This window comes from Dysidea avara, chromosome 9 (genome assembly GCF_963678975.1).
Source record: "Dysidea avara chromosome 9, odDysAvar1.4, whole genome shotgun sequence".
NCBI classification, from domain to species: Eukaryota; Metazoa; Porifera; class Demospongiae; order Dictyoceratida; family Dysideidae; genus Dysidea; species Dysidea avara.
In genome coordinates, this window is record NC_089280.1 from 32,554,999 (window position 1) to 32,573,048 (window position 18,050).

General features: G+C 39.8%; 1 protein-coding gene across 8 annotated transcripts in view; it reads left to right on the forward strand.

Annotated features, from left to right (window-relative positions):
- LOC136267074 (receptor-type tyrosine-protein phosphatase S-like) overlaps positions 1-18,050 on the forward strand; it is a 336,067-nt gene that overhangs the window by 199,066 nt on the left and 118,951 nt on the right. For all 8 annotated transcript variants that reach the window (XM_066062127.1, XM_066062124.1, XM_066062129.1 and 5 more), the window contains 4 exons: positions 6,334-6,603; positions 6,652-6,912; positions 6,959-7,213; positions 15,527-15,805. In XM_066062127.1, coding sequence (XP_065918199.1) covers positions 6,334-6,603; positions 6,652-6,912; positions 6,959-7,213; positions 15,527-15,805 — 1,065 coding nt within the window. The remainder of the gene's footprint in view (positions 1-6,333; positions 6,604-6,651; positions 6,913-6,958; positions 7,214-15,526; positions 15,806-18,050) is intronic.

An 18,050-nucleotide genomic window follows, 5' to 3' on the forward strand; every position in this document is an offset into this window, starting at 1 on the left:
TTGATAATTCCCAAGTCCAATGGTTGTAACATCGATGTTGTGTTTGCAGGTAAGAATATAATTTTGATGTTGCTAAAGCTATCTTTGATATCCTTTGGATGACATCCTACATTATCCATGAACAGAACAATTTTCTGAGATTTGGCACTCAATCGTCAATTCAACTTGCACAACACAAATTGGAGTATTTCTCCTGTCATCCACGCCTTTGGTTGACTTAAAATATTGTATAGGAAGAGTGGCTGTATCAACTGACTTGAAGCACCTTGCCTTGCTGATTTCCAAATAACCACAGCAGCTTCCTTACCACCTGCTGCATTAGCAATTAAGGCCACTGTTATTCTGTGTTTTGCTTTTTTTCCACCTTTACACTGAGTACCCTTTTGGCCAAATCCGTGGTCAGGAAGGGCACACTACAAGCAAGCAGTTTCAGCAAGATTCCAAATATTTTCACTTGTATATCCTTGAAGCAATTCAGGTAACCTTTCCTTCCAGGAATCTACAGTTGCTTCACTTACTTCACCTGACTCTCCATTGATCTTTACATGTTTTATGTTATACTGTTTCTTCCATCTATCAAGCCAGCCATTAGATGCCTTGAATTCTGGCTTCTGAAGACATTCTGCTATTTGTTGGCCTTTTCACACAATTGTGAACCAACTGGATAGATATTCTTAGAGCACACAAGTAAATACCACTCATGTAGAGCTTCATTAATATCTGAATACTCACAAGTTCTTGTCCTTGTCCTTGAACTTACACTGTCACTAGCCACATTTGCCTCATACAGCTCAAGAATTGATTGTTTTTCTGTCAGGACACTGGAAATCTGTGTCTTTCCACAGTCATATAACTCAGCAACCTAATTAATTAAACCAACAAGGGCACTAATTAGAGTGAACACATTTTGTAGTAGTTCAGCATGGCAAGCGTGTTATAAAGCATGTTATGGCAAGCCAAGTAGTTTGTGGAAATGAACCACTAGAGGTCTTTGAAATCAAGTCGTTTGTCAGGAGCCATGCTTATCAAGACTTGTGGAGTCCTCAGCTGGGAGAAGTTCTGCCTATCAAGCGGGAGCCCACTAACCCCGAGGATAAATTTGCAGTCGCTGTAAAGCTTGAAGGTCGTGTGGTAGGACATCTCCCCTTCAACATTGCTCCCACAGTATCTTGCTTTTTAAACAGAAACGTAAACAAAGGGATTGTAGAAGTTACTGGAGAGCGAATTAACAGAGGAGCAGGATACGGACTAGAAATTCCTTGTAAATATCGTCTGTATGGTCCAAAGAAACATGTAGACACACTTAGGAAATACATTAATAAACTTTATTGTAGCTGACGATGGATCTTTGTAAATTTACAGCCAGATTTTATCCGTGCACGTGATTAGTAAGGTTAGTGTTTGCACATCCTGGGAATTGTATGGTGTCCGGTTTACGGAATAGAGGGGTGTCCGCTATTCAGGGGGTATTAATACATATAAGTATTGGAAGTTGGATTTTAGACTTGATTAAACAGCCATTATAAAGAGGCTGTCCGCCATTCAGGGGTGTCCATTAAGAGGGGTTCCACTGTATATCCAATGGGCAAATACCTATAAATTTTATATGCTTTAACAGAAAGGAGGGTACTTGCATGGTGAAATTATGCACATTAGGAATATGTAACAGCCATGAATGATGCTTGTTGCAGCAGAATGTGATTTATGTTAGAGTTAAAGCACCGCCGCGCGTGTGTACAGAAAATACAGTACGAGGGGGTGTGTTGAGAGGCTAATACAGCACGAGGCGAAGCCGAGTGCTGTATTTGCCTCGAGACACCCCCCAAGTACTGTGTTTTTCGTACACACAAGCAAGGCGGTGCTTTAAGTGTTATATTGTACTTCCTGGTCGTCTGGCTTGGAACAATTTTCTCTAGTACTCAAACCGCTGCGATTTTCGGTGGTAAGGATATCAGTAAACGTTTAACTAATCTATTTCTAGTCGTAGAACCAACTAATAGGATTAGTTTGGCTAGTTTTAGCGATTTACAATGTCACACACACGATCAATCGTGCTGTCTTAGTGGAGCCGTGTTTAAAAAGCTTTGTGATCAGACAATCGGTAAGTGTTTATACAATCTATTCCTAGCCGTAGAACGAACTCGTGGGATTAGTTTGGCTGGTTTTAGCAATTTACAGTGTGTTGTTTACATAACATTCCACAAATAAATTCTCCGCATAACTGTACTGTATTAGCCCAAGTGTACTGTATTTGCCCAATTAAGTGCATAACTGTTCTGTATGACTCATACAGTACAGTTATGCAGCTGATTAGTACTGTATGGACAATGCGATACGCGGCATCGCTTTGATCCTCCCACGCAAAGTACAATATGTGAAATGAAATAAGTAGCTCGTAGTTTAAACACATATTAAAAAGTGTATTGCGAAGGCCACAAATAACAACAGTGGGGGGATTCTAACAAGAGCAAGAATCGAAATCCAATTAAGTTATTTCTTTGGTGCATTCACTTTCTGTGCAAGCAACATATTCCTCACACAACAAATTTTAATAAGCCTTTTGATCTTGTTTCCTGTAGGGGAAAAGATCTCTATAAATTCATCCATAGGGCAGCAAGGGATGCATCCTACAATTCAACAGATGCTGTCACAGATTTTGTTAAGGCAATCGGTGCATGGTAGGCCTCCTGTACAGTAATCGAAAATGTTTGATTATTGTGGTTAAAATATTATCGCAATAACGATAATTCATAAACATTAAAGACAATAATGCTCATGTGAGCTAGTATTATCGCACGTGTTCACTGACAAATGACTGACAATGGGTATATTGATGAAACCCTATAGGATGGTGAAGAGGTTGAAATTGTAGGAGAGCATGGTGATGATACGTATTTGCTGCTAGAGAAAGCGAAAGCCCTGTGTGGGAACACTTTAGCTTCAAAGCGAAAGACAGTCAATTTGTGGAGAAGGACAAGTGGAAAAGAATGTCAGTGTATTGTATGCTTTGTAGGAATCCTCTATCCTACAAAGGGAACACTTGATGGTTCATTTGCAGTATCACCACAAGTGGAGCTCGAAGAGGTTAAAAAGAAGATAGAAGTGCAGGAGAAATAAAAGGCAACTACAAGTTCTGGTACACATGGAGTGCCTGGTCAGTGCAATATCGAACATTCATCTGTGCTTGCCAGCCCTATTCCAAGAAGTTCTGCTAAATGGAAAGCTTTGATTTGCCACTGTATCATGAAGGACATGCTCCTAATCAATACAGTGGATTCGACTACATGTTAACTTCACCTAATAGGACTACTTTTACTAGGAATTATTTTCCGACTATGTATGAGCGTGAAAAGGCGAAGGTTAGCAGTGCACTATTATCAGATATATAGTCAGTTACAATAACCACTGATGGATGGTCTAACTGCAGCTATGTTAGTCTTACTGTGCAATACATAAACAAGGATTGAGAGATCAGCTGCCACTTGCTGGAAACTACTGAAATAATGAGTGACCACACAGCTCCCAACTTAGCAGCAGGTTTGAACGATGCACTTGAATGATGGAAGCTACTGGTATGGAAGCTATCTGCTACTGTCACTGATAATGCAAGAAATAATTGTCTTTCACTTGAGAATTTGGATGTTGAGCACATTGGTTGTTTTGCCCACACCATTCATTTGGGTGTCCAGAAGGCAATGGACTTGCCAGAGATGTCAGAGGCTATAGGTAGAGCCAAAAGGTTGGTGTGTCACTTTTACCATTCATGCAAATCTAGCTATGTTCTGTATAGTAAACAACAAGACCTAAAGCAGTGCTTGATTCAGAGTGTTCCAACGAGATGGAACTCTACCTATTATATGATAGAAAGACTTTTGAAATAGCAGCAGCCTCTTTTCGCAGCACTGGTTGAAAACACAAGTCTGATTGAATGCCCAGTGATGCTGAATTACAGTAATGGAAGCTTTTATATATGTGACCCAGCCTGAGAAAACCGGTCTTATCACCCATGTCAGCAGATTCGATTTTTCACCCAGGACACAAAGCTACATGAATAAAATATCTAATTCCACAATCAAAATCAGCTAGACTTGAGTGGTCTGGTTTTGCTGGCTGCTTTTCCCAAGCCCAGTGGCGATCAGTACGTGTGGTGTGGGGCCTTAATGGAGCTCTGGTCAGCCTGGGGATGACTGTATGTGGCTGTACAGCTCTGTGGTGTTGAGTAAGTACCTCTTCTGTGAATTTCCTTTCATTTTAGCCAATTTTGAGACCTCAATGGCCCAAAACTTGGCCTAATTCATCCCTATGCCTTCCTTTTCAATTTTTGGACACCATCTTGCCCACCTTCCAAGCCCCCCCGCACCTCCCACCCATTTTGCAGCTCGCCTGATACAGTCAACCCAGGTTTAAAAACTATCTAAAGTGGCGGGAAACTTAGATGTTGGCTACTTGCACAGTGGATGCCCTGGAAGGTACAGAATTGGTGTAAAACTTGTGAAAATTTGGTACACATAGCTTCAACCATTGGCGAGCTACAACACACTAAATACTTAACACTGGCGTTTCTCGATACTTTTAAATAGGCGATAAGCCCAATTTTCCCAGACTGGGTCACAATTATCATGAAGCCCATAGAGCTATCTATTTACTGTCACTGGATAGAAAATGGAGCACCCTTTGAACATTTTATGCGTTGAACATTTTATGGAAATACTACCTTTAAAGAAAACAGATGCTGAGTCCATTTATTCTGTGCTGATTGAGTGGCTTGAAAAGCATGATATACAATGTTATAACTAGTAGGAATGGGTTTTGATGGTGCAGCAACATTTGCAAGAATGAAAACTGGGATGCAAGCACGGCTAAAATACCATGCAACACACTCCATTTTTGTTCACTGTCACTGTCATAAACTTCAGCTCACATGTGTGGCATCAAACATGTCTACACTACACTTACCACTTTATTCCGTTACTCACTCAAGAGATGTGTAAGGCTAAAAGACGTTCATGCAGTGCTAGAAATTCCTGAGTTAAAAATTGCTAAACCCTCTGATACCAAGTGGCTAGCCCATGAGAAATATGTTTGCATAGTGAAAAAGTGCTATATAGCAATAGTAGCTGTACTTGTACATATTTATGAAAATTTCCATGAAACTGAAGCATTTGGTATCAACAAAATCCTGATGAAATCAACAACTTTATTCGCCATTTACCTTCTTGATATTCTTCTGCCACAGGTATCTAAGTTAAGCAAATGCCTTCAAACTGAAAAGCTGGATTTATCTGTCATCTCAAGTCTTGTTGATGCCACACTACACACTCTAGATGATGTGCTGCTTCCTGCAGTACAAATGAAAAGTTCATTAAACCTTTCTTATAGTTATGAAGACATCATGAAGTTCCAGAATGAAATAGATGGACCATTTTACTGTCTGTTAAAAGAAAATATACAAAATCATGTTTGCTCTCAAGATATTGTGACATCTTTCAGCATTTTTGATCCCAATATATATCCAAAATCACCAAGTGATACGTATGGAAATGAAAAAATCAAAACACTTTTGCATCACTATGGCAGAGAATTACCAGTGAAAACAATAGCTGGTGAACATTTACTATGCCAGCTACTATCTCCTCTGGCCTTTCAGCTAAGTGGAAAACATTTCGACTCTACTTGGCAAAGCAACCAAAAGATGACCTTAACCAGCAGTTGAAAGAACTTGCAACAAGTGATATGCTGCAAATAATGTGTCCAGGTCTAAGTACCTCAGCAAAAATCAGCATGACTATTACAGTAGAAACTGCATCTGTAGAGTGATTCTTCTCTCAGATGAAACTAATAAAAACCTGTTTATGCTATGGAATCACTTGGGAGAGGACAATTTTTCAAATCTAATGAAAATTGCAATCAAATCACCAGAAAGTCTTCAAGATGACTAGCTAGAGCAAATCATAGATATATGATGAAAAACCAAGGAGAAATGTTGTGTACTTCCATCATTTCATTTCATATATTGATGATCAGTATACATGATGCCAAAATGCACCTACATATAACAGTACCATTGTAACTGTTGTTGTTTTTGAAATCATTTAAAATCATTATGCTTACAATATTATGTACCCTGCAATGCATGCTTTATTTTGATAGCAAAATTAATGAACTATAGAGCTTTGGCTTTGTCAAAGTTACTTCCAAATTCAATCTCATGATATACTTTCACTTACAGATCAATGCCCCTCCCCCTTAATAATGGAAAACCTTGTTTTGCCCTTAGTTTCTAGAAAAATCATTGGGACTTACTTTGTTATGTATAAATTTAATATTTTACAGGTCCTCCATTAACCACTATACATCCAAGAGATGTCACTATACCACAAGGGACTACTACCACTCTAACATGTAATGCTACTGGAAGTGGTACACTGATGTATTCCTGGGAGAGAAAATCTGGTGGTAGTTGGACACCTATTAAAAGAAATGCTAAGAGTCCATCATACACTACTAATAGTAACATGGCAGTTGGACAGTACACGTACAGGTGTAGAGTGAGCAATGAGGCTGGATCAGTTGTGTCTAATAGTGCTACTGTGAATGTGTATGGTGAGTATTGTCCTAACAGGTAAGACATGATGACACAAGTGTCCACAGGTCCTCCCACTATCACAACTCACCCCACCAGTCAGTTGACAACTGTTAGTATGAGTGTTACTCTGAATTGTAAGGGAACTGGTAGAGGATCAATTAAATATCAATGGCAGACTACGAATATTAATGGAGGACAATGGAGTAATATTAGTAATAACAGGAGACTTGTTGTGAGGAACTTACAAGAGTCACAACAGTACAGGTGTGTAGTGTCCAATGAAGCTGGTGGGACAAGATCAAATGTTGCTAATGTTACTGTTTTGAGTAAGTAGTATCCCATTTCTAAATTCATTGTCAACTACATTTACAGAAATCACCACTCACCCATCAAGTACTACTGTTATAGCATTACAAGATGTCACATTAACTTGTTCAACATCTGTTGATGATGTGACATACTCATGGCATCGTGATGACGATAGCCTTCCCTCCAGATCAAGAGGACAGAACAGTAACACACTCACTATTACTAGAGCTACTCCACCTGATGAGGGAAGATATTATTGTATGGCTAGCAAGGAGGGAATTAGTGTGGAGTCTAATAGAACTAGAGTGAGAGTGGATGGTGAGAATTACATTTACATACCAGTGTAATTAGCACGCTGCCACACCTCAGTGTAAGGAAACATGTAACCTATCCAGTACTGTTGTAGTGAAAAGTATAAGATTTGCACTTTTCTGTCCAAAATATCACCCAGAAATCAGTCTCATTTTTCACATTAGCACGGTTAGGCAAAGTCAAGCCCAAATGTGCCTCCAGAGCAACACTCTAAATGTTTTTAGTTTTGTTTACACTTTAATTCATGACTTCCACTGCTATGTAGGTGTTGATTTGTGGTAGTGTGCTTTGATTTTGCTGTGGCTACCATCCATAGTGAATGGATAGATACTGCTCTTGTTTGCAATGCGGACTATAATTGAATTAAGCTTAGATGAGATTGAAATGGATTGGGCTCCATAGTTGATAGTTGGGACGCATGTTCAGTTGTGCAATTAATTTTTATAGTGTGTATAGTACTATTGATGTGGTATGTACTGGTTCATCAGTTATAAATTATGTTTCAAAAAGGGGTGCAAACAAGTATAAGGAAAATGTAGTTTAAAATACCTTTAAACAAAGTTAATGTTGAACTTGATGGTGGCCTCGAGCATTCGCCTCTCGGAATGCTCTATGGTCTGTTATAGATGTTACACTCTGGAATATGACTTTCCCAGAAAGGGCTATTCAGAGTCGTCAGCAGGCAGGCTCCACCCCCTATGCTTCAAACCCTTTCCAACGGTCACAACGCCAATATCAATACCAACCAATTTGCCTGGACTGGAACGAAAATCCTAATAGATGCTCTCGGTCGCCCTGCCGCTTCAAGCATATTTGCTACCGATGTGTTCATAATCCCAGAGCCCAAGACAAGAATCACAAGGCCTCCCAGTGTCCATATAGGCAGAAGGACAGGCAGCACAGCCAATCTTGACTTGATTGATTTGTTGTTTTTTCCTTTCTTTGTTAACTGACTTTAGGCCAATACTGATAGTAGTTTCTTTTCTTTCCATATGATTTGTTGTGCAATAACACTATTTAGTCAATATAATATTATGCAATATTATGTGTGGTGATAAGTATGCACAACACTGACAGTCTAATTATCGACACCTTATCCCCTCGCAGTGGTGTCGGAACAACATATTATTGGTGTGCACACTAAGGACTTGCGTTGTAACTACAGTGACTGGATCTCATCTTGGACCAATCACCTGAGCCACCAGCTATCTGATGTCAAAGTACCACCTGCGGCCAGGGCAGTCAACACACCACTAGATGCAAGCAACTGGAAAAAATTGCTGGTAGATCACCCTAACAGACCATTGGTCAACTTTTTTATTTCCGGTATCACAGAGGGCTTTCGCATTGGCTTCAAAGAGCAATTAACTCCATTGAAATCCGCCAAGCAAAACCTGAGTTGTGCTCTTCAACACCCTGACACAGTAGAGAACTACCTAACCGAAGAGATTGCACTTGGTCGTGTTGCTGGCCCATTCCAAAAGTCTTCGGTCCCACAAGCACATGTTAGCAGGTTTGGGGTCATCCCCAAGCACCACCAACCAAACAAGTGGAGGCTGATTGTTGACCTCTCCCATCCGACCAGTGGCAGCATCAATGCAGGGATCCCTAAGGAACTGTGTTCGCTGAAGTACATCACAGTGGACTCAGCTATTGACCAAATTAAGTGCACAGGCCGTGGAGCACTGCTAGCCAAAATTGACATCAAAAGTGCATTCCGCCTCCTTCCAGTTCACCCAGCCGATCGCCACCTTCTGTCTATGAGATGGAAGAAGCAGATCTTTGTTGATACTTGCCTACCCTTCGGGCTTAGGTCTGCCCCTAAGTTGTTCAACGTTCTGGCCGACCTACTGTCTTGGGTCCTGGAGCAACAGATGGTGACACCAGTCCTGCACTATCTGGATGATTTCCTTACTATTGGCCCACAGGATTCCCCTTCGTGTGCTAGTAATCTTCAGAGGATTAAAGATACTTGCTCCTTGTTAGGAATACCTCTTGCCCTAGAGAAGGTTGAAGGCCCTTCCCAATCTCTAACCTTTTTGGGAATCTCTCTGGATACTCAACTCATGCTGGCCCGCCTACCTGATGAAAAACTCTCAAGAATCCGGAACCAAGTTTCAGCTTGGCTATCTCGTAGAAAAGCAACAAAAAGGGGTATCATATCCCTGGTAGGCTTGCTGCAGCATGCCACTAAGGTGGTAACACCAGGAAGGACCTTTGTGTCCAGAATGTACAGACTAGCAGCTCGCCTCAAAAAATTATCTCACTTTACGCGTCTCACAAGCGGCTTCCGCTCAGATCTTAGGTGGTGGCACCTCTTCATCACACATTGGAACGGGCTCAGTTTTATCAACGGCTCCACTCCAGACTATATAATTGCCTCAGACGCATCAGGGTCCTGGGGCTGTGGAGCAGTATTTGGATCTCAGTGGCTGCAACTAGCATGGTCAAAAGACTGGGCACAAATCGACATAATGGCGAAGGAGTTAGCACCAATTGTTTTAGGCTGCGCTATTTGGGGACCACTACTATCAGGCAGCAGAGTGGAATTCCACTGTGACAACAGCAGTGTTGTTGACTCCATTACCAAAGGATCCTCAAAGGAAATAATGGTCATGCACCTCTTACGCTGTCTCTGGTTCTTCTCAGCTCATTTTGATATAAAGATCTCAGCTTGCCATATTCCAGGCACGTCGAACACTGCCGCAGACCAGTTATCCAGAAACAGATCAACAGAATTCTTAAAGCTGCATCCTCACACTTGCCGCTCCCCTGCATCAATCCCAATGTCACTGTTGAAGCTCATGTCACCCCGGAGGCAAGACTGGACTTCTCCCTCCTTTCTTCGTCACTTCAAGCGAACCATCAATACACTGAAAGGGTCTCCACCTGCAAGAAATAAAAAAAAAAATCACATACTTAATGAGCTCACATAAAACAATGCTACAACATAATTGATCACACACTTGTTGTTCAATGTAATTTATGCTGTTCATTGTAATTGCTGTATGATTAACTTAGCTGATAATTCATTTGCCATTCTTGTTACAAAATCCCAATAGACACTTGCAAACAAGGCCACACATACATACTTAAATTCCATTTGTAGACCTACCAAGGAGTACTCACCTCAACAAGCTACTGAACAAAGCCCAAAAGCTACTACATCATGGACTGGCCTTTTTTGGGTTCTTAAGAGTCAGCGAGTTTACAATTCCCACAGAAGGCTCCTATGATCCATCACGACACCTATCTCTCAAGGATATTGCAGTTGACAACAGGAAGAAACCCTGTCTCCTGCAACTGTCCCTCAAAGAATCCAAAACAGACCCATTCAGGCAGGGTGCCAAGGTGCACATGGGTGCCACAGATAGCTTGGTATGTCCAATAAAAGCAATGATTTCATACCTCGGTAGAAGGAGTGAACAACCAGGCCCACTCTTCATCACTGAAGAAGGAAATGGCTGGACGGGAGCCATGTTTCGTGCAGGCCTCCAGTCCCTGATGGTCAGCCTCAAACTCGATAAGCGCCGCTATAACACACATAGCCTTCGGATTGGGGCAGCAACGTCTGCGTCTCTAGCCAAACTGCCAGACTCTCACATACAAATTCTTGGCTGCTGGAAAAGCAACGCATTTAAAAGGTATATCAGACCTCCTCCCAGTGAGGTAGCAAATATGTCCAAGATCATCGCAGCTGGTCATCACTGACTCCTTTTTGACAACCTCAGCATGTAATTGGTGTATTTATATGTACTAAGGACTGTCTAATAGTACTGCATATGTCATATTGATAGTGTTGTACAGTCACTTCTTGTTGCTACCGTGCTTGTCTTGACACTACCGCAAAGTGGCTTCACGCTATAATGGTTGACCTACACAATTTGTTGACATGCACACCTGCCATAAGTGCTGTTCCCAAACAGCCGGTATCTCCAAAACACATAATCTAGATACTTGGGTGAAAGGTCACTCCCCCCAAGTTAATTTTGAACTTGATGTCGGCCTCGAGCATTCACTCTTAGACACGAGACATTAATAAGAATAACGACGCACTAATAAGAATCCTAGCACATGCGCAGTAGCACATGGCGTTAGTTGTTAGACAAGTGTTACCCTCCCATCCCATCCCTCTTATGCACAAATACCAGTTTTCACAACATCATGCCTACAACAATAAATTCCAATAAAAATGTACGTGGTTGATCCACATACAGGGTATACGTAGCACACACATATATATACATATACATTGCACTCCACCCTCTATTAATAGCTTCAGTGGTAGCACTCCTTCGAGCAGGCACACTGGTGGTGATACAACTAGCCAGTACTGCGCCTCTGTTGTATTGTCATCACATGATGCTATCATACTTGTGCATTGATGTACTCATTAGCTCCCTGCAGGTGAACCTATTATACTGCCAATGCTAAGTGGTAGTATAGCCTGGAGACTATCATGGGCCATTACCAAGCAGCGATGCCAAATGCAAGGGAGTGCCTGGCAGGAGACTGTATCACGGACCAATACCAGAACTTCCACAGCTCTGCCATGCCAAAGCTGTTGCAGTTATTAGCCAATATTGCATACTGTATTTTTTTTGTTGTTGTTACAGCTACTGATACACACGATGCACTCCTTTGCTCACTGCAGGCAGGGAGTGCCTGGCATGTGACTTCCATGGGTCAATGTCACCTCCCCCAACAGATGCGATACAAGCAAGGGAGTGAGTGCCTGGCATGTGCCCCCCCCCCTCATGAGTCAATGCCACCTCCCCCAACAGGAGTTGGCACGCAGCTCTGCCACAGCTGGTCAGTGTCAGCCCCTCGTTGCGAAGAGTGTAGCACACTGCTTCTAAGCAAATGCTGCCTCTTCCACACTTCTCAGAATCCAGATCAGCATTCGGCCGCCCAGTGCCAATGCTGGTCTCGCCATTCTGAAAAAACAGAGCTTTTTAAAAGCTCTAGCTGCATTCGCAGCATCTCCATTCCTGATAGAGGGAATGTGATAGTACCTGGTCTCTAGGATGGTTGTTTTAGTATTTAGACCCAATCATGGCTTAAAGGAAGGCCTTTGGTGCATAGAATGCCTCTGGGCACCAAAGTCCTTCCCTGCCCAAGTATCAGCACATCTGGAAAATAAAAATATAAGACCCGGTAGGCAATTGATCCCAAAAAGAAATCTTAGGACAGAAAATTCTTTAAATCAAACCCAGCAACCGGAACCAGGTACACATACCAAAACCACCACTACCAACAACAGTTGGTCGGTGGCGAAGAGCGACCAGTGCTGCACCTCCCTGGACACGTCAAAGGTTAGTCAAGTAATTAATATTAATTAGTAACTTTTACTTTTGAGTGGGGATCATAGAAATAAGAAGTAATGAAACAAGGGAGATCATCTGACTGAAGTAGGGATTAAATGTCAACTAGTATACGTAGTTGCAGGTGTACTTGTTTCATTGCTATTTGTTTCTGTGATCCCTAAAACTTTTAAATTTTCCTTACACTTGACTAGCTGAACCGCTCAGAGCATAGGCGGATCTAAGAGACACTGTCAGAGGGGCTGAGGGGAGGGGGGTAAGAAGTTTTAAGGTAAAACAGTGTTTACTCCACTAAGAGGGGGAAAAGTGGAACTCTAGTACACAAGTTATATTTTTTTACATAACTTTGTTTGGTATAGCTGAATGAATGAATGACTTGCATACACTTTCTAAGTCTCTAGTTGGATATCTTCTAAGAAAATGTTTTTAAAATTAGATGTCCTAGGTTTAAATTTGGGAGCGTTTTTGGTAGCAATCAGCTAACGAAGTGTGTATGCTTTGTAAAAAGATAATTAGCCTATCTGAGAAAAACCTCTTTGATGGTAAAGGGTACTATATCAATAAAGTATATTGTTATAATTTGCAAAGTTTTCTTACACTACATGCAGCTATGGGTATAGATGGCTATGGGCAAAGTCTGCAAATTTGAATTTTGGCTGTTCTATTAGAGTAGTGTCTCTCTCGATCTTTGCACAAAAATCAAACTTCTTTGTCTCACTTTCTTCACAGTGTACAGTTTATACTGTAAAGTACATTTATTGCTGTTGTCTTCCATTTTGTCCATTGGCTTTCTGTACTGCTGAATACAATGTGAATGCACATTCTAATCTTAGTATAGTCCTGTAGGTAAAAGGGGGGCAAGAGAAGAGCTGGGGTTGGGAGGGGGCAAAGTCCCTCTTGGCCCTGCCTATGCCTCAGAGGGTGTATGTATGTATAAGATCTTAGCAAGAGTTAATACTCTCCACTATTATTAATTCTTGATTTTTTAGGGTTGTATTGGGATTGTGGATGACCCTAATAGTATTGATCCAAATTCTACTGCTAAAACTGGTGCTATAACACTTCCTTAGTGTTACTGTGCTGCACTCTAGCACAACAATTATTACACCCACTCAGAGTATGCACACCAGCAAAATGTGTTTTATTAAGTAGACTGTCCCTTTTAAAGCCCTTATAAGGACCTTTGCCATAATAATACATATGCTCAAAATAATCCTGGTTTGAAAGCCCACTGCCATAATATTACATATAAGTGTACAAACCTATAAACAAAGAAAAAATTCCACAAAACTTGTAGCTGTAGGCTTGTAATGAAGGATCAATTAGTCTTTGATATATAGAACTTTTAAAAATCTTTCAAGAGGTAGATAACATCTGGTTTATTGTTATGATTCTGTTCCATGAGTCCAGTCCAGTATGCAAGTCCAGTCCATGATTACAATTCTTCATTCATACCTCTGGTGCCATTTTTACAAATCAGATGAAAATTCTTTGAGCATGCTTTAGGCTGAATATTTTTGTTTCATTTTTGTACTATAAGTTATGATTGTTTGGTTATGTTTCAGCTTCATCTCAAGACGTGCCTTTTCACCCACTGCAGTGTGTAAAATGCACGCATCAAGGACTTACCTTCATCCTCAATTCTTTTTACTGATGATGCAAGATGTCAATGGGCAGTAGAACAATATGTGACCAGATCTGCGAAAATCCGGCACAATAGTGCAAGCCTAAGTTTTACAGTATAAAGCAGTAAAACAATGGGTGAAATATTTGCATATTATTGAAAATGTTCTGTGAATTTTGTGACCACCTCTTTCTTAGTAACGGAAGGGACTAACAATACAAACCTGGATATCATCTTATTTGCCTATTCAAAAGGAGTTGGAAAATCTTTGTTTCACTGCAGTAAACCCAAGGATACACAAGTTATGAGCATTTGTTTACATCACATCTAAGCAATCACACACAATCAATTTTTATTCACGTATGTCACCTTTGTATGCAATGAAGAAAGGCAATGAAAGGACAAACTAACCCATTAAATGATTTCCCTATCCATAGTGAACACGATGGTGAAACGTTCAGCCGAGTATGTCACTCCATTTGTTAGTTACAATCGTTTTAATAAGTGCCTGTAATTTATTTTCCTATACTTGCTGTACAAATCGATTTTTCTGTTGTTGCTACTTTGTAGGGCTGTAACTTAGGAAGTTATTGGCATGTGTAGTTGAAATTTTGCCGTAGGGTACACTTAGCTAAGTACATTATAAATATGTAATAAACAGGAATTTGAAAAATGCACTATTGTGTGGTTTTTTTTTGCAGATCTGGTCACATATGGCTTCCCTGTGGATGTGGGTAGTTATTATGCTTATTGCCCATATTTTCTGTAGTGATTGCACAGACACTTCTCATACTGTACTTAATTTGTATTGCTGTATGACAGGTGGAACATAGCTGAAGACAAAGCATAATGGCCACTTCACTTTTCAGTTATTGATTGTTGTGGCATGCATTCAGATGCAAATTAATTTTATGGCATGCCTGGTACTATCCTTTCTTTTGATGTGATATGTACGGGTTCATTAGTCATAACTATGATATTTAAAAGAAGTAGAAGGAAACAGTAGAAATTTTAGGTTGGATTAGGGATCAAAGAATGAAAAGTAGGGAAACAAGGGAGTAGCAAAAAAAAGTTGTGAAAAACAAGGGAGGTTTCCTATACCTGCAGATATGCCAGTGGACCTAATTTAGTCATGGTTTATAAACCGAATTAGTGATTAAATGAACCAATACTGCCAAGGTATTGTGAGACTGGTTTTTGTTCAATATTTTTGTGAGAAAGTGCAAACCTCCATGATGATCCCTAATAATGATAAATATACTTACATTTGTCTAAAGGAATGTGTTATATCATAACTCATTCCTATAATAGCTTGTTTTGACTATATATATATATCATTGTTATGCGTTCTGATGTAATTGACATTCTAAGATCAACTATCCATCCGTGTTGCACCAACTAATCCAGTGATTGGTGAGAGAGGAACTGCTAACTTGACTGCTACAGCAAGTGGTGTAAATAAAAGAAATTTTATGTATCAATGGATGAAGAGAGATAGCAGCAGTCTTCCTAATAAGGTGTCTGGTGCTAATGGAGCAGTGTTAACAATTCCTAATCTTGTTGAATCTGATGAAGGAAAGTATTATTGTACTGTGACTAATCAGTGGGATAATAGTGTGAGCACTGATGATGTCACTTTGAAAGTTGAAGGTATGTATGATTAGAGGAAATATTGCTCCTTGCATGCTTCAACTCTCCTCTACCATTGTGCCTGGGCACATTGTAGTCTCTAGAGGATGTTAGCACCCAGTCAAATGATTGTGTTACCCAGTGGTTTGGTAAATAGTTCCAGCTACAGGGAGGTTTATTGAATCAGGCAAGTAGAGCGAACTACCTACCAATCAGGAAAAGGTCATAATACTTACAAGTAAAATGGAATATTTAATACCCAAGCTTTAGTTAAATCCGTAAGAAGTTTATTTAATATGTAGGTTGATCATCATGGTGACATGCATAATGTATGATCCCATTTTTGATGATACCTAGAAAGGAAAGCACAACATAATTTGAAAATGGGGAGGGGGTTAATTTATGGTTTTTCCGTGTTTTAGCTGCTAATCAGTCAATCAAGTCACAAGAAGATGTAGCATGTCTGTTTGTTGTTCAAAGTATTGAACAACAAACAGACAGTGTATCAATATTGTTGATACACTCATTCTCATTGTGAACATAATGATAAAGTAATGGCACTTAACTTATGACAAATTTTCAAAATCAGCACCAGAAATATGTTTATAAAAGAAGGTAGAAACCATAAGCCTTATCTCCCATTAAAATCATTAAACATTGGCTACAGAAACCTAAGCATTAGCATTTACAGTATACAGAATTTGAATATTGAGACACCAGACACATAATTATGAATTATAGCTGATAGCCAGTTGTATGAATTTTTTGTTTTTTATTAATGGTTTAAATAAAGACAATAGTGTTTATAATAACCATGCAAATAAATATACTTAACCTTCAATAAATGTCAAGTCGTATCTTGAAAGAAGTGGTTTTCAAAGCATTAACTGCATCAGATGGGTAGGGCATTTCGGTGTCACGAAATTCAGTCCACATTTGTAAAATAGTAGCCAGCATTTTTTTTTTTTTTTTGCTATTTGTATGACTGATGCATGCAATATCTGACCAGTGAAATGTTGTTTTCCTTTAATTGTGACCCTTGAGTGAAAACCAACCATTTTTGCCCATTCCATTTTATTGCTTCTCTGTTATCTATAGTAACAAAGAAATAAACAGCCAAAGTTCAACCTTTTGTGATAAGTAGTCTTGAAGTTATTACTACACAATTACAGCAGGAATAAACTTGATTTGCACAGCAACCATACTGCAAATAAATTACAGGCACTTATTTAATTCATGACTGAAACAATTTACAAAGATGGGGTTTGGCTCAGTCTGTTTATCATGAGCTGGCAAATTGATCAAAGTACATTTGTAGTCATGACTTTATTTGTATTAGTCTACAACTTTGGAATTTGGCTTATGTCTACACATCATAAACAAACGCACGTGACATGCATAACATTAGGGCTAGAAAAACAAAAATATTTTCAAATTCTCCATCAGCAGGCGAATAAGATGGTACAATGGAACCTCAATTATGAGGACCCCACTTACCCGGATTCTCGGTAAATCGAACTGCAGAAATGACTGTTCTGTTAGAGTAGTGACTGGTAATTGAAAATACTGATAATGTTTTTTTTCTTTATACTATTTTAAGTTATTTACACACAGTTTCAGAGATACGGACTTTTCATACTTATGGACCACCCCTGGTCCCAAGGGGTGCGGTTCCACTGTACATAGGTTTAACTGATTTCAAACTGACTTACCTAAGTAATAATGGCTTGAGTGTATTTTTTTGTAACATGAGTAATTTTACCGATATTTTTCTGAAAATGCATGCTTTTGTGAACTGGGCAGTTTTTTGCTGAGCTGGTCACATTTGGGGCAGGGGGTTACTATAAATCTACAGCTATGTGTACCTGGAAATTGTTGTTCACAGTATACATGCACAAACAGGATTCATTTTGTGAGATGTAACAAAATAATTGTAGACAGAATAGTCATTAGAGTAAGAATGGTGGCCCCTCTTAGTGCTAGGCGGTATACTAGTATTTTTACATACCACGGTATGGCTATTAGATATAGTTTACTATATTCAGCATTGAAGGAAACCAGTATCTGTGGTTTTATGTGAATTGCATGGCATAGTACTTTAGGGGAAGCCAAACATGAAGATTCTGGTATTTAATTAAGTTATGTATTGATGGTTTAGTGGTGACTACAAGCCCATGCCCCAGTAAACATGAGGTTTACTGTTTACCAGCCTACTGTCTCATTACATTATCCAACTTGAATTGTAACTTGGGATGAGTTAAAAGGC